Genomic DNA, 22,437 nt, shown 5'->3' on the forward strand with positions numbered 1-22,437 from the left:
ATAGAGAGAAAAAAGCAATAACTCCTTAATTACTACATTGCAATTTAACTTCCAAATAATTTTCACATTATATGTCATGTGAGGGAGGTAAGACTGACAAATCCATTCTATAGATTTGGTGTTCCTAGACTTGTATAATCAACTGATGTTAAAAACATAAACATTAACCCAAACTCTAACATTCAGAAACTCTGAGAATCGATGCATGTAATCTGGCTTTCAACCAACTCCTTAAATCAACGATGAAAGACTTGTTAAAACACAAGTAGGAAATTTAAGTGGATAGATTAGAGGAAGGCTACATTTTCAGCTGCTCCCTGAAATAAACAATCAAGCAGTCAGAGTACTGCTTTGCTATAAAGTGAGTGAAAGAGGAATTCCCCTGAAATTCAATATCAGACAGTTTCTTAGAGATTCAGACTTTGGGATTCATTAAACAAAGAACAAGAAAGAATACACTAGAGCCAAATTGGTTGTAATAGCAAGGCTACTTTATCACAGAGAGCAGGGAAAACATGCAAGGAGTAACACAATTTAGTACAGAATAATCTGTATGTCAGAAAAGCAGCCTGAACTTAGTTTGTCCTAAGACTGAACATAATATTAAGTGTTTAGAGAGTGCTCTGTATTTCTCAACTGACACAGAATTGAGGCCTGAATCTTGAGAAGGCCACGTTGCAACTTGCTGCCTAGAGCATCAGAAAATCACTGCAAACATTACCAGACTTTCTCAGGAATCACCTACTCTGTGGCCCAAGGTATATCTGACAGGATATGCATGAAATAGTTACAAAGAAGACTGTACACAGGGGAACTCAGACAATACAAAAAGGGGAATGCAAATAATTTTCCTTTTGAGTTTGGTGTCTCATGTAGCCAGCTAAAGAGGGTTGACAATCTGAACATGCAGGCATGAATACACTGAGTCTAAATCCGGAAAGACTGAGTTCCCAGGCAGCAGAGTATGGAGAGGATTCATTTTTCCCACCTTGCAAGTAAAAATTCTTGGGAGATTCCTAAGATCCAAATTACTGTACAGGTTGAAATCTGTGAAGACCTCATCATTCCTTTGAAAATGGGACCTAACAGTGTGTTTATCTCCAGAGTAGACACCATCCAACAAAGTCCCTAATACCTGATTAGACCTAAGCCCCAAATGACCAAAACTGTCATAGAAATCTGAAGCATACTCATCCTGGTATGTGAAGACAAAATTTGATAGTACCTCCCATTCCGTCCTATGCCATATAGCAAGAAGGAAAGTTCAGAGATATTTCAGCCAGATTTACTTTTAAGTCATTCCAGTTGGCAGCTTGGTGAGCAACACTAAAAGATGTGATAAGAAATCCGTACACTTGCTCTTTTTCCCATAGTACATAGATTAAGAAGAAATGGAATGGACAGTAAAACCTTAGATAGTGACCATTCATCATCATCAACAGTTTGAACACCTTGGAGGGAAGAGGTTTTTCATTTTGGATTAAGATTTCCCCCCCCCCCCATGGTGATGATTGGTTCATGGAAGTATGTATATGTGAACATACACAATTTTTTTTCCATTTTTAACATTTTTAAAATGATAATTTGTCATTTTAGGGTTTGAGTTTTTTTGTCTCTCTCCTTTCTTCTTGCACTGACAGTCACATTCTGTTTTCTCTTTCTGTTTTGCTATACTTTTTCCTTCTTTCTTTTATAACCATCACTCACTACATCTCTTCTAAATTCTATGTTCACATTTTCAACATTCTAAACTTTCTTCCACCTTCTTTTCAAAGCTTCCTCTAACTCTATTGTTAACATTTTTCAGAACTATTTTGTTTACCTAAATCCTGTCCCCACTATCCATGTTGTTGTTATTAGTACTGCAGATGACACACTGGACAACTGTTGTTTAATGCCAGATCTGAGTTCATGGTTATTGATTCATTTTGCTTTGGCAAGTGAAGACCTCATCATTGCTGTGAAAATATTAGTATTATCATTTTCTGGTACTTAGTATTGCATGTCAAAGCAAGAAACGGGTATTTATTTTAATGCTGCATATTGTTTGCAACAGTTGTTTCTATTGCTTACTGCCTTCTTTCTAGTGATGTGCTGAGAATCTATAGGGACACTACAGATTCACAGGGTAGAGGCTATGTTGCTGAACTACATCCAGCCAGATGGCACAACTTCTCTCTACAAAAACTAACCACACCAAACTTCAGCCATACTTTGATACAAAGAGGACAAAAGACAAAAATCCCAAATTAATCATGAGGCTCCAAGTAGCAATGGCTGGGGGCCTTAAGGTCCCACTCATGGTCCTTTATACCAATAACACAAACAGAATAAACATAAAGGCTGTGGATACTATGACAAGTCTACACATGGATCACATTAGGTCAGTTTGGTAAGGAAAGGCTTTGCCTCAAGAAGACCCATACAGAAGTATGGAAAGGAAATCCATCCCCAAAGTTCCATTTTATATGCAGTGTTACCAGAGAGGATTTTCATTTCTTGTCATTTAAACTTCTTATGCTTAATTCACACTTGGTTTTTGAGTATTCTAGTGACTTATTTTATATTTTTCAGTTTTCTGCATAATTTTTTTCACTGCTTATTTTGTATTGTTTAGTGGTTATAAATTCTTTTAACGTCCGCTTTTGATAGAGGATTTTATTTTGTCTTTAGTTCAGATAGTTAGTTTTGCTGAATATTCTTTGGCATCCATTATCTTTCAGAGTTCATATTTATTATTCCCATCCAGTCAAGACTTTCAGGGTCTAGTTTGAGAAATCAGTTAAAATTCTAATTTAGCTACAATATTTTTCTTGTAGTTTTTGAAAAGCCTGCACATTCCTTTTTCATTTGCATTTCACTGCCTCTTTCTATACCACTAATCATGAGTTTTAGCTTCTTAATGTTATTCGAGATTTCTTGATTATTCTAGTCAGGGTCTCTGGATTTTTTAAATTGTTGACCTCATATTCATTATATAGTTGGTTGGCATGACCTGTGAATCAATCTTCAAAGGGAGGCAACCTATTGATCAAAATTTTCCAATGAATTATTAATTTATTGACTATTTCCAGTTTTGTTTTTAAGTACTAGGATTGACTTCAGGGGCACTTAATCACTGAGCCACATTCCCAGTCCTATTTTACTTTTGAAACTGGGTCTTGCCAAGTTTAGGCTCTTACTAAATTGAGGGGGCTGGCTCTGAATTTGTAATCTTTCCACCTCAGCCTCCAGAGCCATTAGACACTGCTGTGCCTGGCTTTAGTTCTTTTTTCATAATCTACCTCTTCATTGTTATGAGCCCTTTCTCCTTGTATTTTTAAAATTAATTTCTTATATCTTCTTTTAGATCACTGCTTATATTTAAATTTTTTTTCTAGTTGTAGATGAATACGATCTTATTTTACTTTTTTATGTGGTGCTGGGGATGGAATCCAGTGCCTAATACATGCTAGGCAAGCATTCTACCCCTGAGCCACAACTCCAATCCTCGATCACTGTTTAAGTATGCAACTTCTAGGTTGTTTTTTTTTTTTTTTCCCAAACATTCCTCATTAGTATATCTGTATCAGTGTTTTAAGTGTTGTGGGCTCTTCGGGGTAGTTTGTTCTTTGTCTACACATCTGCTGGGATAATTATTATTTGGTAAGGGTCTATTTTAATGTTTCTTTCTCTTAATAACCCTGGGTTTATGCATATTCAAACAATGCTAATTTCACTAAATGTATGTCCTTCTCTGTTCTCAGAACCATATCACTTTAAGAAAAGATGTAAACCCCATTTACCACAATCACTTCAGAGTACATCGGCATACTAATCAACCTGGAAAAAAAATTGTTTACAATGTTCTCCAGTTGTAAATTTAAAATATTCTGGAATAGATTTAAACTAGTTATTAGAGATCATTAATCAGAGAAAACAGAAAATAATACCAACCAGGGCAAAAAGAAAAAAAAAAGATGAATGGGGAGAAGAAATTTGAGATAGGAACAAGTAATGCAAGAGGGATAACCTGAAAGTAAAAACCTTAGCTATGAAAACAGAACAATTCCATTAAATAATGTTTAAAAACATTAGAAGAAATACAATCAGAAAGGTTAAGGGCATAATAAAATTCTATGGCAATAACTAATAAGTCAAAATGAAGAATAATATAAGATCTAAATGAGCTTTAGAGCTATTTGTGGTCTCTCTGACAATACCAAGGGGAATACAACACAAAATTTTTCCAACCTTCTTGGTTTGCATTTAGATGCCATCAGTCTTCATGTTTGGATCCTGCTAGGGATGCTTGGGCACAGAAGAAATAACTTTCTCTGGCAGCTATGTATTTCTCATCAGCCTGGTCATCAGTCAAGAAGCTAAAATTTCAGTTGAAGGGTGATGTGTTGGTCTGTCAGATCTTTCTGGGTGCAAAAGCATAGGAGGCAGGAGCTGGTGTTCTGACTGCGGTTGGTAGCTGTGCAACTGCTCCGCTCCACAGGGTACTCTTTAAAGTAGTATAGAACTTGGTAGCTGTTTTGCAAACAGAGGACCTAATCTGAGCTCTTATTCACAATTACAGGCACTGCTCCACTGTATTGTGATTCCCTCCGGATAGTGGTTTGTAAGCACCTTGCTCCCTTATGAAACTTCGAGGTCTGCAAATGCAGTCTATATATGGGCCTTGTGTAATATATAAATTGTCCTGGCTGGTGTAGTTCTCTCCCGTTAATAAAGTAGAAAAATGATCTTTCCCTCTTTCCTAACACTAACTCCTTCCCACTAACCCTGCCTATTTCTAAGTATAGAGAGAAGAAATTTTGATTCATATTTTCTGCTCTGGTAACCAAACCGTAAGTCCAACCAAATTTTGAACCAGACAATATTGAGTTTTACAGTGCTAACTCTTCTATTGATGTTTCCTACTAACTTTTCTTTCTCTGCTTCTTCCTGGTCATGAAAGAATTAAAGGGTGCTATCTAAATGTGTTTCATCATCTTTAGGGCTCTCATCTGCATACATCATACCAGAAATAGACATATATATTTAGCAGAAAGTCAGGACATACACAAATTCAACATCATTAGTTACCTTCATGTAATTTACACGTACAGATTGCTTCTAACAACAGCAAAATCTACATTTTTCTTAAGAACATGTAGAAAATTCATCAAGACAGACATATTTTGTGACATAAAATATTTTTAAAGTTACAAAGAACAGAAATCAGAATGTAACTCCTCTATTAGGCCAAATGAAATTAAGCTAGAAATTAGTAACAGAGCTCATAGAAATTCTTAAAACATATAAAGACTGAAGATCTACAAGCCTAAAAATGGTAAATGGGCCAGAAGAAACATCAGGAGATATTTTTAGATATTCAAATTAAATAAAATAAAAGCACACATTATCAAAATGTGTAGCATTCATTTTCTTCAGGAAGAAAAGATCACAGGGTTTTCCATCATTAAATGAACACAGTAGAAAAAAATATCTAAAAATAATAGTTGGAATTTTTTATCTTAAGAAAATAAGAATAAATTAAATTCAAATTAAGCAGATTACAAATAAAAATCAGAATACAAATCAATGAAATTAAAAAGCAGCAACCAGTGGAGAAAACCAATGATAATAAGTTGTTTCTCTGAAAGATCAATAAAATTATCAAATCCCTAGGTAAGTTAATTGACAAGAGAATGAGAGATTACTAATAAAAAATGAAAAAGAACATCATTATAGATCTTGTTATCTTTAAAAGAATAATAAAGCAATACTCTAAATCTAGACAACTTTAATGAAATTGACAAAGTCCTCAAAAGACAAAATCTGCCAAATTGTGTGTTAATGGAAAAATAGTCTAATAAACTCATCTATTCAAGCAATTCATTCAATACTTAATATCTTCTAAAGCTTTAATAAAGCACACACTGGTGAATTATACCAAATATTTTATGAAACTGTATTGATTGTCCAGTCTTTTTTGAAAGTTAGCAACAGAGAGAAAAATTTCTAACTCAATATATAAGAACAGCATTAGTGTAGTTACTAAAGCCAAATATAACTATAACACAATCTGTCTCATAACATACACAAAATCCTCAAGAAAATATTAGCAAGTTGAATTTAAAGAACTACAAAAAATTACACACAATGACCAAGTGAGATTAATCACAGGTATGCAGATTGGTTCAACATTAGAAAAAGCATCTGACAAAAATCTAAGAATCCTTCATGATAGAAATTCTCAGTAAATAAGAAATAGAGAAAATCTTCTTTAAATTGATAGGGAATATCCACAATACTTAATGGTGCAAAATCTGAAGCATTCCCACTAATATTAGAAACAAGGCAAGTCTGCCTCTCATAAAGTATGTACTTTATGAACATCACCCTGGAAGTCCTAGCTAATGCAATCTCTCACACAAATGCACCCTGTGTCCAAAAAAAAAAAAATTACCTAGAAAAATTCATCTTTAATAAAAAATGTGAAATACTTTTCCAGCTTAACAAAAGTTGAGTGGGTCTATTACCATAATATCTGTTTCACAATAACTGATAGAAGTTGAAATCAAAGAACAACAGATAGCAACAGGAAATCCTATGAAGATATAAAGATATCCAATAATGGGCTATGAATATATTTCACAGGAAGAGCACTTGCCTCCTATGTACTTTGACCCAGGTGAGATCTTTCTTTTTATTTCCCTCAAGTTAGATCCTGATCACCACAAAAACAAAACAAAATAGAGCTCCTGTAAAAGTAAAAATATAGGAAAACAATGATTGGACATAATATAATTTTGTGCTTAAAACTGGTAATTCTAATATAAGATTTAGGCAAGAAAAAGTAAGAGTTTCAGCTAATTGGTAAAAAAATATATGAAGGTAATGCAACAGATAATGAAGTGGGAAGGGTGATAAAGATTACAGATTTTATATTTAACTGAAGTTAAGTTGTATTAGTTTAAAGTAGAATGTTGTAAAACTTGAAATGCTTCATTCATGCCTGGCATGGTGGCACATGTTCTATAATGAAAGCAACTTGGGAAGCTGAGGAAGGAGGATCTTGAGTTCAAACCCAGACTCAGCAACTTAGCCAGGCACTAAGCAACTCTGGAGACTCTGTCACTAAATAAAATACCAAAAAAAGGGCTGGAAATGTGGTAAAATACCCCCGGGGTAAAATCTCCAGTACCAAAATAAAAACAAAACAAATTTTATTCACAACGAAAATCCTCAATATACACAATAATAATAAAGCATGTCACTACACACACAAATAAAGAGACTGCATGAATGACAACAGAGTTTAACTATATGGTGACCACAAGATAATCATCACATTTAAGGAAATATACAAACTAAAAATAAAAAAGTGAAAGAGACAATCCTTGCAAAACATAACCAAAAGAGCAGGAATATAGAGACAAAATAGAGTGCACACACACACACACAAAAACATTAGGAGAATGAACATTATATAATAAAAATATTTTCCAATCAGATAAAAAATTAAAAATATTCCTGCATCAAATGTAAGAGCTCCTAAAGAAATGAAAAAATATTAAGAGAATTATAAGAGCGGTAGGCATGGTGGCATACATATATAATAACCAGCAATCTGGGAGACTGAGGCAGGAGGATAAGTACAAGGTCAGTCTCAGCAACTCAGCAAGGGCCTTAGCAACTCCGTTAGACCTTGTCTCAAATACAAAACAAAAATGGATGAAGATGTGGCTCAGAGGTTAAATACCTCTGGACTCAATACCAAGTACAGAAAAAGAAAAAACGGGAAAAAAGAAAGTTGAGGATGTCGATGCATGGTAGTATGTCCCTGGTTCCATCTGCAGTACTTGCTAAAATAAAACAAGATACTCCTACAACCATCACCTTAAGAATTGAAGAAACAGCAACACAGTCAAAGAGCATATTTGGAGGCTGGGTTACATAGTTCAGTTAGTAAGTGCTTGTATGCACAAGATCCTGAGTTTAGTCCCTAGCAATACACAAACACACACACACAGTAGTGAAGTTCAGTAGTCCATTTCAAGAATACATACAAAAGCCAGAAAGAAGACCTGAAGAAACAAAAGACATCAAAAATACTAGAAATGAGTTGGATATAAGACATATGTAAAGAAAATATTTCACACAGCATTATCCACAAAATATTTTTCTGAAGTACACATGGAACATTTTTTGGACAACATATTTGGTCCCAAATGAGTCGTGATTAAGTGTCTTACCAAAATAAATAAATAAATAAAAAATGCAACTAGAAACTGTAATAGAAAGTCCACAGTATGTTAAATAAATGTACTGAAGAGTACACCTTACATAATCAATGCACTTCAGAAGCCAGAGTAAGGCTTGGAGGATAGTTCTGTGCTAGTTATAAATGTCTAACATACACCAGAAGGCTGTGGGTTTGATACATACCACTGTAAAAACACCACCAACCAAAGAATCACAGCAAAATTAGTAACACCTTGGGACAAATAAAACAAAACACAGGTCACATTACACTTGAAAAGTGGCATACAGATCAAGTTTATATGCAAATATGTAAATCCACAAGAGAGTGCAGAAACCAACAATCTAATTTAATTTACATCTCAAACAACTAGAACAAGAAATAAACTCAAACTAGCAGAAAGGAGGATAAAATAAAGATCAAACATAAAACGGATAAAGGCAGAAAAAGCAAGAAAATGTAGTTCATTTACTAAAAATATTTTTCAAAAATGAAAAATTCTATTTAAATCAACTTTTAAATGTGTAGATTAGTTTTTTAATTCCAGAAAAGACAAAAGACAAAATTAAAATCGAAAATTAAACATTTTACCAGTATCACATAAGTAGAACAACAAAGAGTAACGAATAAATTAGAATGAATAAATTCCTAGAAACAATCTATCAAAAGCTAATAATGAAGAAATAGAGAATTAAGATAAGCTAAAACTTAGTTAAGAGGTTCAATCAGTAATCACAGATCTCTTACAGAGAAAAATCCAGATTTGCAGGCTTTGCTAGAGATTTCTACCAAATATTTTTTAAAAAGAATATAAACATGAATCCTTCTGAAAACATTCCAAAATATTAGAGGCACACTTGAGTTCTTATTCTGAAGCCTGTACTAAAACCTGGAAGAAACACACACACAGAAGACCAGTCATGTATCCTTATACTGAACAAAAACCCACCACACAAAAATGACCAACCAAATAAGTAAATAATATTTCAACAAAACATTAGCAAACTTCAAGAACAGATCAACCTTAGTATCTTATAACTCAATAACAGAAAATGAACAAAAAAAGAAAGGCATGATCATCTAAACTAACATGGGAAAAGTTTTTGGTTAAGATTTAACACCCTATAAAAAACATAAGTCAAAAGCAATTTCAAAACAACAAAAGTCACATTTTTACAAAACATTGCCTAGTATCAAATTTATGATGAAAGTCTGAAATCTTATTCACTAATATCAGGAATAAGGATATTAAATGATATAAGCTAGATAAAGAAAAAAAACAAACAAAACCAAAACAAAACAAAAAAACAACCACAAATGATTCTACTTGGATGAAAGTTACCAGGACCTGAGGGGACTCTAGTAATAAGTTATTATTATGGGTGTAGTTCCAGCTTTAATTATGAGTATGCTTTAATTACTCAATCATATTCACTGAAGAAGGATTAAAATGGTAAATTTTAGCTAGGTATGATGGTGCACACTTGCCATCCCAGTCTAGTTTGTTTGAGACTAAGTTCAATTCCTAGTACTACAAGAGGAAATGATTGTTTAAACTTCCCTTTGCAACCACCCTTTTCTTGATATAATAAAACCAACCAATCAACCAAACAACCAACCAAATTTCTGGGCCTACAATGATTTCTTATTCAGAAGGGACAGAGTAGGTAGGTTCAAGAGTTTATACTCCGAACTAGTTTCTAGGTTATAAAAATTTTAATATCACGGTAACATTGGCAATCTCTGGCTCCCACTTCAAAAAGTTATTGCTTTCAAGAATTATACTTTAAAAAACTGACCAATAATATGTCTTTTTTATACAAGTCTTAAAATTTGTAGAAGATAAAAAAGAAACAGACAAAATAAGTTGGAAATCATAAATCACACTGAGAGTGTTAGGTATATTAATATGTATTATTACCATGGTCTTTTCTAACTTCTTGCTCTTGCCAACATAGACATTCATGTTCTCTTACCATTCAGTTTAAAGTTAGTATTTCAATTATTACGCAAATTTATTCCTACAAAGTGGAGGAATTGTAATATAATCTTTACTTTTAGAGTAAAAAAAAATTACATTGTGTCATCCAAACTAAAGAGGCAGTAGCAAAGCATTGTGAATATTTTTAATATATCACTGACTGTATTTTAAGATATTTACTTTATGTTACATAAATTTTACCTCAAAAATAAGTCCAAGTGTCTCAAATCTTTTTTCTTGTTTTTGACTCCTGGTCTAGATATTGATATTTACTATGACAATCATTTAAAACTATATTTTCATATAGTATATTAAAATCTTACTAAAGGCCTACAAATTGAGCACAAAGGAACAAGGCACAAATGAGATATTCTACAACAGGGTCTTTTTGCTACAGAGATGTTAGTAATAATCACTGATTCGACAGATTCATAAAATTATACCAAGTGTCTTACCAAATTACATTCATACTGAAATAAACTTCACATGTTCTCAAAAACCCCTTAATAAGAGAAAAATTTATCTCAGAAAAGGGAGATGTTAAAACATGAGTTTTAAGAACAAGTTCCTCAAATGGCTTAGTAGTTATTAACCACTCTATCACTTGTAAATTAATAGGATCATCAGTTTTGTATCTAAATAACAAAAAATTGAAAACAATTAATAAACATCCTGCATTCCACTGGTAAACAGAAAAAGATTAAACTTACCAAAATTGCACACATATTTTCCTCAATAAAAAGTTTTAGTTTAGTACTGATATCAAATACACTAAACATTTATTAACAAGAAAATATTCTCCTTTTTATTTGCTTGTTATTCTCAAGTACACATTTACAATATTGTCACATTTTCTTTTTATGAATTTCTTAAGCATTTTACAATGTGTACTGAGGAAGACATATAATAATTTTTAATAGGCAATTTCATGAAACAATAACTTATGTTGTTGTAAAACTTTGTACCATTTTAGAACATTTAACTGAAACATCAACTTTTTTAGCTTTGCTAATCAAATTTAAGAATTAAAACCAGCCTGTAACTAATAACAATATATACCAGTAAGTACAATTTCATGTTTTCTTCATACAAATATATTTTATCATATTCACGTGAACAGAGTATTATTACCTTTTAAAGGTTTCAACATTGTGTTCTAAAAAACAAAACTATGTACGACTCCAGACTATATGAGAAATATGATGTAAAATGTTGTGTTCTTTATCTTTCAGTTTATTTAAAAAACATAAATAACCTAGTTATCTCAATTAATTTTTTATGAAAGTTTTTAAATTCCTAAGTTTAAATTTTCATTTAAATTTTTCCTTTTATATTATTTCAGGAAAGTCAAATTCAAAGAAGATTTAAAAGGTTAAGATTCTCACATACCCCTAAAAATAGGGTTTTCAAAAACAGTATAATGGCTAACACTAAAATTGAGTGGAACTATATGTAGAGAAGAAAGAAGGCATAAGAGATTCCAAAATCCATTTCATGGCTTCAGCTGGCATTAAGCTTAAATTCTTAGGGGACTAAAGGATTTGAAACAACAAACATTTATAATCCTATAGATGTAATTTCTGAATGTGAGAATGACACAGAAAGGTGAAAGTTATATTCAGATAGTAACAATGGAATGAAACACCATAATGAAGCCAGGAGGCAGCTTATCAAATGGGGAAAATTTCTTCTCGTCTTCCACAAGGTGCCACTTATGTGTCAACAGCTGATTTAAGGAACCTACATAATACTTTTGTTCTTCAAAATTCATATTAACCAAATTCTAATTAACAGAATTAATTATTACACATGTGCATAAATGTCACTGACTGCCAAAAAAATATATCAACTAAAAACCAAACCTGAAAGAACTGGTGATATCGCAAGGCAACAGATTTTCAATATATACTTAAAATACTTTTTATCTTCTAGTCATTGAAGTCAACATATATTATAAATCTTCAAGATGGCCAACCAAGAAATAAAAAAGCAGGAGGAACCTGCAAACTCTTAAGTTGCAATCAGCATTCTCTTACACTACTTCCTCTTGGTCCTACTTTCCTTGCAAAGATAGTTCCCTCGAGGGATTGTGAGAAAAAACTAAAATACATATATCTGGATTAACTTTTGAGAAAAAATTTAAGTCTGAAATTTAAACTTTGAAAATACTCTATCTAAAAACACCTTAACTTCTATTTTTTGATTATTGAAGTTAAATAAATACCTTCACTTTTACTAATGTTCTTATTTTTCCCTTCTAATTCTTTAGCCAAATTTAGTTTCTCTGAATAGCAAGATTTAAAAATGATCTCAATACATCCCTTAATCTTTCATGTTATTATAAATTTAGCAGTTTTCATCACAGATGTAAATTTGGGAATTTTTGCATAAAAGCAATAAGTATGTAAAATTTAGGGTACATTACACACCAAGTTGCAAAAAATTGTAAGGGCCACAATTTACCTCTAAAATACTGCACAATTCAGGCTGCACCAAGTCTCATTTGTAGAACATGACCATTTCAAAACAAAATAACAAGAAGAAAAGAAACAAGTTAACAAGGCTATGTAAAATTCTTTTGTAAGATTTTTTTCAAAACTTCTTTATGCTGCAAAAAAGATATAAACACTATGAAAAAAAAAAAAAGGTCAAAGGTTTCTTGGGAAGCACTTTCTGCCTACTAAGCAAAATAAAAATTAAACAAACCTAAATCAGTGTTCCACAATCAGCAATGCTAGCAGCACAAATAAAATGTTTCGTTGTCAAGTAATCTGAAATGATTTCCATGTCACACTAAGAAAGGATAATAGAATAGAATCTCCCACTTTCATCAATGTGAAAAATTGTGTGAAAACCAATGAGTCAAAATGATTATTACATTTAGAGTTACCATCTTAAATTATTTTGTCTTAGCAGAGTACCTTCACGGTGAATAAGGTAAACAAATGAACAGTAAATATTTGGATACTGAAAATCAGTATAGAATTAAGGATCACTTTTTAAAAAGCAACTTGTTTGTTGCCACCTTTCCTCATTTATTAAATAAACTGAATAGAATTCAGAACACTCTAATGAATAAAATGTAAGGAAAAATAGAAGCAAAAACCATGTTTGTACGTAGCATAAATCAATGTATATGGTATTGTATGAGAACAAGAATGATAGACTTTAAAATGGTTTTCCTGTTACAAGACCAACATCTGTACAAAGTCTGTGAACTTATTAGGACAGGCTAACTTCTTTGTGATGTCGCATTATGTGCTGGTTCTTTTCCGAAGGTCTTCGGAAACCTTTCTTGCAGTACTCACAACGATGAGGATAGTCTTTTGTATGAATGGAAATAACATGACGTTTAAAGCCTGAGGCATCCGTAGTGCTATACTCACAGTACTCACACTGATAGACTTTCCGGCCACTGTGTGTCTTCATATGCTTTTTAAGCTCATTCTGTTGCCTAAATCCCTTTCTACATCTCTTACACCTAAATGGAAGGTCCTTTGTATGAACTGACAATATATGGCGACTTAGTACAAATGGATCTGCTATTTTAAAGTCACAATGTCTACACTGGTGCATTTTTTTACCCTTGTGGGCAGCCACATGTTTCTTGAGTTCTGAAGGCCTGTGAAAGCCTTTATCACACATGTCACACTTATGGGGATAGTCCTTTGTGTGAACTGAAATTATGTGTCGCTTCAAATCACTTGAATTTGAACTCTTGTGGTCACAATGCAAACATTGGTGTGTTTTGCTTTCTTGATGGATAAGAGCATGTTGCTGCACCTCTTTGGTATCTGAGAAAGTCAGAAGACAAATATCACACCTGAACGGCATCTCTTTACTATGTTTAGTTTTTACGTGCGTTTTTAAGTTAGAAGAGTCTGCAGATCTATATTCACAATACTGGCATTGGTATGGTTTCTCCCCAGTATGAATCCGCATATGTTTTTTGAGCTCTGATGGGTGACGAAAACCTTTACCGCATTCCACACAAATATGAGGAAAACTCTTGCTGTGGACTGCCAAAAGATGACGGTTCAATAACCCTTGTTCAGCTGTCTCATATTCACAGAATTTACACTTATGGATTTTGTTGTTTCCTTTTTCCTTATGCACCATTTTGTGAGTAAACAAAGCCCCAGTGTGAGAGAAATGCTTTCCACACTCATCACACTCAATGACTTTCTCTACCTTGCTGGTCAATTTGTGGCTTTCCAGGTGATTATGTAAACTTATCTTTTTGTTGGTAGTGTAATCACAGTCAGTACAGCAATACTTCTTCTTGGCAATATGTTCAGGATGGTTTTTCATGTGTCTTTTCAAAAAACCTCTTGATTTAAACTTCTTCCCACAAATCATGCAAGGGTAGACAGTCAAGGGATGTCCATCAGGACCAATAATTATTGCTAAGGGGGAAAAAAAATAAAAGAACATAAGAGATCAAAATCTATCTGTTGTATTTTCTTCAAAACATTAAGTGTTTTCTGAATATCACTGGGCATGGATTCCTACCCTTATGGACATTTCTTTCATTGCTTTTCTACATTAGAAACATTGCAGCCTTACAATAATGAGAATGTGGTTTGCTTCTTATGACCATACTAATCCTAATCCTTCCAGTTTAAAAAATGAACAAATAAATTAAGCAGTGATTAAACTACATCAACTTATAAAGAAATTTGTTAAAAAAGTCATTCATGAATAAAGTTTAGCATTTTTAAATTTATTACAATAGGTGATTAAAACCAGAAATAGTTAATCACAGAGACATATCCCCAGTTCTTTTTGAGATAATGTTTTGTTAAATAGCAAAGTTAAACAGCAAAGACCTTGAACTTGTGATCCTCCTACCTCAACCTCATGAGTGGCTGCCAGTAACCAATCTTTAAAACTTTTCTTGAGGCTGATTCCTCTGGAGCTGCCAGTGGGGTGCTGCCGCCGCTGTTTATTAGAGCTGCTAAAGCAGCTGCAGCCCCTGTTCCCGGGCATCCCTCCTGGGCCCTCAACCTCCCGCTCCGCACGAGCAGCAGTGGAGAGGGGTGTCAGGATGAATGTAGGCACAGCACACATCGAAGTGAACCCCAATATGCAGGTGATGAACAGCCGTGGCATCTGGCTCTCCTATGTGCTCACCATTGGGCTTCTTCATGTCGTGCTGCTGAGCATCCTCTTCGTGAGGGTACCTGTTATCTGGACCCTCACCAACCTTATCCACAACATGGGCATGTACATCTTCCTGCACACAGTGAAAGGGACACCCTTCGAGACCCCAGACCAGGGCAAAGTGAGGCTGTTGACCCACTGGGAGCAGATGGACTATGGGGTCCAGTTCTTCACCATCACACACATTGTGCTGTACTTCCTAACCACCTTGTACTCCAAGTACGACCAGATCCATTTCATCCTCAACACTGTGTCTTTGATGAGCGTTGTCATCCCTAAGCTGCCCCAGCTCAATGGAGTCCACATTTTTGGCATCAGCAAGTACGAAGGGTGCAGCCCCTTCCCCAGCCTGGGGTGGTAGGTGTTTGCTGTGATGCTGAAGACAAGGAGCCTCTGGACTCTGACGGAGATGGGGATCACTCCTCTGGGCCTAGTTTCCCCTTGATTCCCCAGTAGCCGACCTGGAGTAGCTTGTTCTGATTTTTTAATTCTTTCCTTTTGCCTTTTGAATAGACTCCATGGGGTGGTCATGGAAGGGGCTGGGCTCCCGGGCTAAACATGGACCTAGATCTCCAGCGTTGGGACAGGAGGCAAGGGAGAAATCCCTGCTTGCTTGTTTACCCTCAGGCAGCCAAAGCACTTTAACGCCTGTGAGGGAGCAGAGGAAGGTACAGCTTCTGGACTGTTTCGTTTTGGTTCTTCAGGCTATAGGATCACAATGTATTTTTGTACTTATGGAAACAAGTGTGTGACAGTACCTCATCCCTCTGGGTAGAAAGCTGTCTGATCCTAGTCCCAGGCTTTCGGTGGCTCCCCTGCACTCCACCTGGGTGCTGGGTGGGAACGGGGAGTGTGAGAGGGGAGGTGGTTGTGGGGGGCATATGGCCTGGTTCTGGAGGCAAAGGGCCAAGGCCCTGCCATCTGATCCCAGTGGAGTTGGAGAGAGGACAGTGGTGGGTAAGGGTGGGGTAGTAAGCCGAGTCTTAAAAGAATGGGCCTCAGCAGCAGTGGACATGTGTTGTAAAAGGGGAGTGGGCAGAAGCTATTCCCACCTCCTTCTTACCCAGAGAATGGTCTTGGGGAGAGGAAGTGGCTGTGGGTTTGAAACTCCTGGACTGGTGTGAGGGGCGGGCTTGGGTGGAAAAGGCTATGTCATTGTTAGCACAGGTACAGTTTTTCACTGACCTCTGTGTGGTTCGAAGGTGTAAGGAAGCTGCAACAAAAACAGGGGACAGTGGGGCCCTTCCATAGTCCTTCACCTTATGACCTCCTGTTCAAACTGGTGCCAGGCAGGGCCTTTGGAGGGAAGGTACACATGGGGTTCTAAAACCACCTCCGCTTGGTGGTGGGCTAAAGGGTCAGGCAGGGTGGTGGCTGCAGCCACTGTCTCAGTCCAAGGAGGGAGACAGGAGGAACTGGCTAGAGAGGAAGCACCTTCTCCTCTCCCCAGTCCTACTGGGAGCATGTTACATTGAAAAGGTATGAGTGCCCAAGCTCTCTGCTGGGGGGCCTGAGGGAGGAGGAGAGTTCACCCATTCTGTTTTCTGCCTCCTACCCCATCCTCACCCCACACACCACAGGGAACTTTCACCTTAAATCTTTCTAAGCAAAGTGTGAATAGGATTTTTACTCCCTTTGTACAGTACTCTGAGAAACGCAAATAAAGGGCAATATGTTCCTGTTAAATAAAAACAAAAACTTTTCTTTAAACATTAAAATTGGTATACAAAATAATATAGCAAAGAATAGCAAAGAGGTTGACATCTTCCCTACTCCTTTAAGCTGACTATAATTATTTGTTCACTTAAAGTTAACTAACATAGTTATGATTTATTTTCATTTATGGTAAATCGCCTGAAAGTCTAATTAATTTTCCTTGATATCTGGCCCACAGACTGTTCTTTTATCTAAGGAAAAATTCATGAAAATAATTTGAGTTTTGAAATTATATTTTCAAATTCAATACACAATAGCTACATGTAGCTGAGCAGCTAATATGGCATTATGACACTCCTGTGGATAAATACTATTTTCCTCTGAGAGCTGCCCAGCAGAGTTTGCTATACTTTGGAATTCATGTGCTCCCACCTGTTTGGTACTGCTTGGAATCAGGTCTTCTCCTTTTCTTTGGTTTTTGTTTAGCTAGTCTGCTAAGGCCAGCAGACTCATCTATGTGCAAGAGGGCACTTGCTGTGCCATTCCGGTTTTCAATTCCATCAGAATTATTACCTAACAATGAGCATTAAAAAACATTATAAAGTACTGTGAACTACAAAGAATTTGGAAAAAAAATGATTTAATTACAATGAAAATTAAGTCATTATGCTTAAGAATTAAAGAGATTTGCCATTTCAGGAAACAGTTTTATGGCTGAGTTTTAAGCAAGACCACAGCATTTTTCCAACAGACTCCCTCTGTTGTTTTCCAAATTATGAAATTATAAGCCATATAAAATAAAGCAATCTGAAAGTTATAAACTTATTTTCATATGCATGAAATCATAATACCATTAATTCATATTTCTGAAATCTTAACCACAGAATCCATTTTTCATTGTACAAATATTAAAGAACCATTCAATCCTTACCATAAGCTGCTGCCCATGCAATTGGCATGAAGGCTTTCATTTCACTGTCTTCTATCTGCTGTTCATGCACAGCAGCAGCTGCTGCTGTAACAGCAGCATCTTCTTCTCCTACAATCACTTCCATATAAACCTCATCAGTGATCTCAGCAACATCTAAATACAAATTAGTAAAAATGTTTTGAGTTTCAACTCATACATGAACAATATATTAGCAGTTTAAATACAGCAGTGAATATTCAACAAATATTGATCGAACATTCCTTGGATTTCACCGTATTTTATTTAAAGCAACAATCTAAGCATACATTAAGAAACCCTAATATGATGTTTGGGCTAATGTTAGCATAATAAATTTCTTTAAGTATTGCTGACCAAATACTGGTTGCATTAAAAACAAACAAAAAACAAAAAAACCCTTTAGAAACATAAAATTACTTCCCACAAAAAAGCCACCTGCTTACTTAAATCTTCATCTTCTTGTTGGGAGTCATTGACAGTCATATAAACCATCTTTTCCCTAGGAACACGAATAGTGCTGTTCTGATCAAGAAGTTCAACTCCATGATCATTTTCAGGCTCACTCTCCACAATGTCTACTGTTCCACCTATTAAGATAAAGACAGCTCCAAGAATTTATTTGAATCCTCATTTAAACAGGCTCTTTTTATATTTTTATGTAACATTAAAATATATATCTTAACATTTTTCATAGAACTAAAAAAAAAAAAAATACCTAATCCTAAAATAAAAAATAGAGTAATTTTAAACCAAAAAAACAATGCTGGAAGCATCATAATACCGGACTTCTAATTATGCTACAGAGTTAATTATACTGCTAAAAGCTGTTTGGTATTGGCATTAAAAAAAAGACAAAGAGCACTGGCACAGAACAGAACACAGAGACAAACACACCCATCAAAAGTCATCTGATCCTTGACAAAGGTATCAAATATATACACAGGAGAAAAGACATCCTGTTTGATGTCTGGTGATGGGACTACTGATTTATCCCTCCGAAGAACAATGAAAGCAGATCCTGATCTCTCAACTTGCAGAGAAAACTAATCAAAATGGATGAAAGAGCTCAGAATTAGACAAAAACTATTTAACTGCTACAAGAAAATGTAAGTCAAAACTTCAGTTTTTAAGCACAATGACTTTCTCAATAGGAATCTTAAAGCTCAAAAAATAATAAATGGTATGATATCAAAATAAAATGCTTCTTTATAGCAAAGGAAACAATTAGAAATGTGAAGAGAGAACTTAAAGCATGGGAAAAAAAAATCTTTGCAAACTACTCTTTTGACAGAGGATTACCATAGTATGCTGACTCAAAAAAGCTTTACACCAAAAAACTAGATCAAATAATCTAATTAGTATATAGGCAAATGAATTAAACAGACACCTCTCAAGAGAAGAAATACAAATTAACCAACAAGTATATTTTAAAAATTTCAATAACATTAGCAAATAGGAAAATGCAAATCAAATCACATGAAGGGACTGGGATTGTGGCTTAGTTGGTAGAGTGCTCAGCCAGGTATCCAATAAGAGATGAGTGAATAAAAAAAAAAGTGATATGCATACACAATGGCTTTTTACTTGGCCACAAAGAAAAATGAACTATGACATTTGTAGGAAAATGGATGAAACCTGAGACCAATACATTATGTGAAATAAGTCCAACTCAGAAGGTTAAGGGTCATATATGCAGAAGCTACAGATGACTAAGGAAAAAAAAGTAAGGATACATCTCATAAAAATCAAAGGAAATCAGTAGAGGGAGTGATCACTGAGTAGCACATGGAAAGAGAGGGGGAAAATGCTGGTGAGTGATACTGGCCAAATTACATTTTTAAATTGTGTGCATGTAGGAATACTTAACAATATATTCTATCAATATATACAATATAAAGTACCAATAAAAAATGCGGGGAAAAAGTCTTAAAAAATATTTCAAATTGTCTTAGTTTTAAATAAAACCACTACGCTGAAGAATCTGAAGACTTCCTCTTACCTAAGTCATCCTCACCAGGATCAGCTTTAAAAATGTATACCTTGATGACTTCAGGGCAAGTGCCTTCTACTTTACAAGAATCAATATCTGACTCTGCATTCGTATTCACAGCAGTGGAACCATTATGTTCTATTTTGCCAGCATCATCCACTACAGAGGGAAAAATATATCACAAACAATTAACAATATGCTTACATAAAATATTGCCATTTTTGTACAAATAAAATATAATCTGATTCACGTAAACTTAAATGATTTTAGCTAGACAAGTATTAGATGCAATGAATACATTTTAAATGACTTTTAGGAGTGGAATAAAATATTAAAAGTACTTCTTATAAATCAAACTTCTGGAATTCACAAACCTTAGTAAACACAGTACCATCTTATACATTCACTACTTCTGAATACAACAAAACATTTAAAAATCAAAATATGTATCAGAAAGATACATTGCCAGGTACCAACTGAAGAATGTATCTATAATGACTGAACTAAAGCTGTGGTGATAGCAAAGATTTTAATTCAGTCTTATTTTTAACAGTGGCTTATGAACACAGAAGACAAATTTTGGAAGCTTTGAAACATTCTTTCAAATTCCCCATCATGGTCTTTTTTGGGAGAGGGGTTCGTTCTTTCTTTTTTTGGGAATTGCTAAATGAACCTAGGGCTCTGCGAGTACAAGGCACAACTCTGCTGCTGAGGTATATGGCAGCTCCCCCTATATCACAGTTCCCCCATCACTATCTTAAGAAGCACATCTAAATTCTATTATCAAAATTCTTACATAGCTTACATTACAGATGAACTTATTCTGAAAATTGACTCTGAAAAGCATAACTACAGTGACACTTAAGACCACATGCAAACAATATATTGAATTTTTTTCTTTACTAATTTTTTTCCCTATATGATAAAATCTAACTACTTCAGTTTAAATGCAAAAAAAAGACCTAAAAATACTGAGCCACTAAAAAATTAAGATTTCGTGGTGGTGGATTTTCTGACACACTAACAATACTTATATTTGCAAATCCCATTTTAGCACACATTTGGTAACAATACTGAAATATCACTTAGGAATACACTAGTTAAATTTTTTGTACAATTTAAAATTTAATGTGTATATGTTTATGCTGAAATTGTACTCTCTAGTGCAAACTCTGTTAAACTGAAGTAGAACATTATTCTTCTTCAAACTGACTCATGTCATTGAAAAAAAATAAATACCTTTAAAACCCTGTAATTTAGAAAATTCTCTAAAAACAGGATCACCATAATAAGAGTTTGGAATAATTTGGCAAAACCATGTTTTGTGCTATGAAAGAAACAAAAGAAAAAATACCTCACTCACATTTCAAGAGAATGACATTTACAAAGAATATACAGCAGGGATTTAAAAATATTACTGAAACAGCATAATGATTTTTAAAAATGTGTTCTTCAATACTGTTGCAATGCAATATGCGAGTGAGAAGTGTAGCCAATTATGAAATGAAAGTGAAGTCACAGAGGGCTTTGTGGAACAGGCAGAAATACTGAATCCTGGAAGGATGGAGATTTCTCAATCTACTTAAAGTCACCATCTGCAGGTATGCAACTAGGTTAACATATCAATTTAAACACATTCTGTTACTAGGGATTCTTAAAGAGGCTTGAAAACTTCCAATTTCATCATGATGTTTGCTATACCATCCTGCTGACTTAGAAAAGGTCATATGAAGTGACATGACCTGTGAATCTACTGCAATGATGTAACAGATGATGAAATCTGAATCAGAACAGAGATAATACATCTGAGATAAATGACCTCACCTGGAATCATAGAAATAAAATGAACATAATAGATGAAAGACTGAGATATGAAGCTACCTCCTAGCCACTGGGACCAGAAGTAGACTCAGATGTGGAGTTATGGACAAAATGTTTCGTAAAATACTACAGTATAAAAAAGAACTGGGCCAATGTCAGAGTCCTAGAAATCTTATAATTTAAAAGAAGGAAAAGAAAATTCACAAAGGAACCCACAAAGAGAGAGCTGGAGAGGTTGACAGAAAGGTCGGAAAGAAGTTAGAAAGCTTGAAGTCCTATTTAAATCTACGTAATAACAGAGCACAAATAGAAATCAAAGAAGAATACACAAGTTAAGGAAACTGTAAATGACCAGGCATCAGAATGTTCATGAAGATAAGTAGCATACAGAAGCCATATGGAGGTTATTAAAAAAGGTAAGGTGTAAATTTTTTAAGTCTAATTTTATAATTTTTTTTTCCCAGGAGATTTTATATATATATATTTCCCTCCAAGACTAGGAAAGGAACCCAGAGCTTCTTCTAAACTGGGCAAATACTCTACCTCTGATCCATACCTCCACTCCCACAATTCTAGTTCTAAAAAGAAGAAAAAAGAAGTGTGACTAGAATAGGTTATAGGCTCAAGACAATTTAGTAAAC

At 34.5% G+C, this 22,437-nt stretch overlaps 1 protein-coding gene and 1 pseudogene across 8 annotated transcripts in view; one reads left to right on the forward strand and one right to left on the reverse strand.

Annotated features, from left to right (window-relative positions):
* Window positions 1–10,995: 10,995 nt before the first annotated feature.
* The window catches only part of LOC144364809 (zinc finger X-chromosomal protein-like), a 55,833-nt gene continuing 44,391 nt past the window's right edge, over window positions 10,996–22,437 (reverse strand). For 7 of the 8 annotated variants that reach the window (XM_078035420.1, XM_078035419.1, XM_078035421.1 and 4 more), the window contains 5 exons: window positions 19,985–20,134; window positions 18,429–18,572; window positions 17,968–18,120; window positions 17,469–17,609; window positions 10,996–14,623 (listed from right to left, as the gene is read on the reverse strand). In XM_078035420.1, the coding sequence (XP_077891546.1) occupies window positions 13,440–14,623; window positions 17,469–17,609; window positions 17,968–18,120; window positions 18,429–18,572; window positions 19,985–20,134 (1,772 nt within the window). In that variant the 3' untranslated portion in view covers window positions 10,996–13,439. The remainder of the gene's footprint in view (window positions 14,624–17,468; window positions 17,610–17,967; window positions 18,121–18,428; window positions 18,573–19,984; window positions 20,135–22,437) is intronic. The other variant, XM_078035422.1, reaches the window with a different exon arrangement.
* On the forward strand, window positions 15,195–16,777 carry LOC144372007 (ORM1-like protein 3 pseudogene; annotated as a pseudogene).

This window comes from Ictidomys tridecemlineatus, chromosome Y (assembly GCF_052094955.1).
Source record: "Ictidomys tridecemlineatus isolate mIctTri1 chromosome Y, mIctTri1.hap1, whole genome shotgun sequence".
In the NCBI taxonomy this organism is placed as follows: Eukaryota; Metazoa; Chordata; class Mammalia; order Rodentia; family Sciuridae; genus Ictidomys; species Ictidomys tridecemlineatus.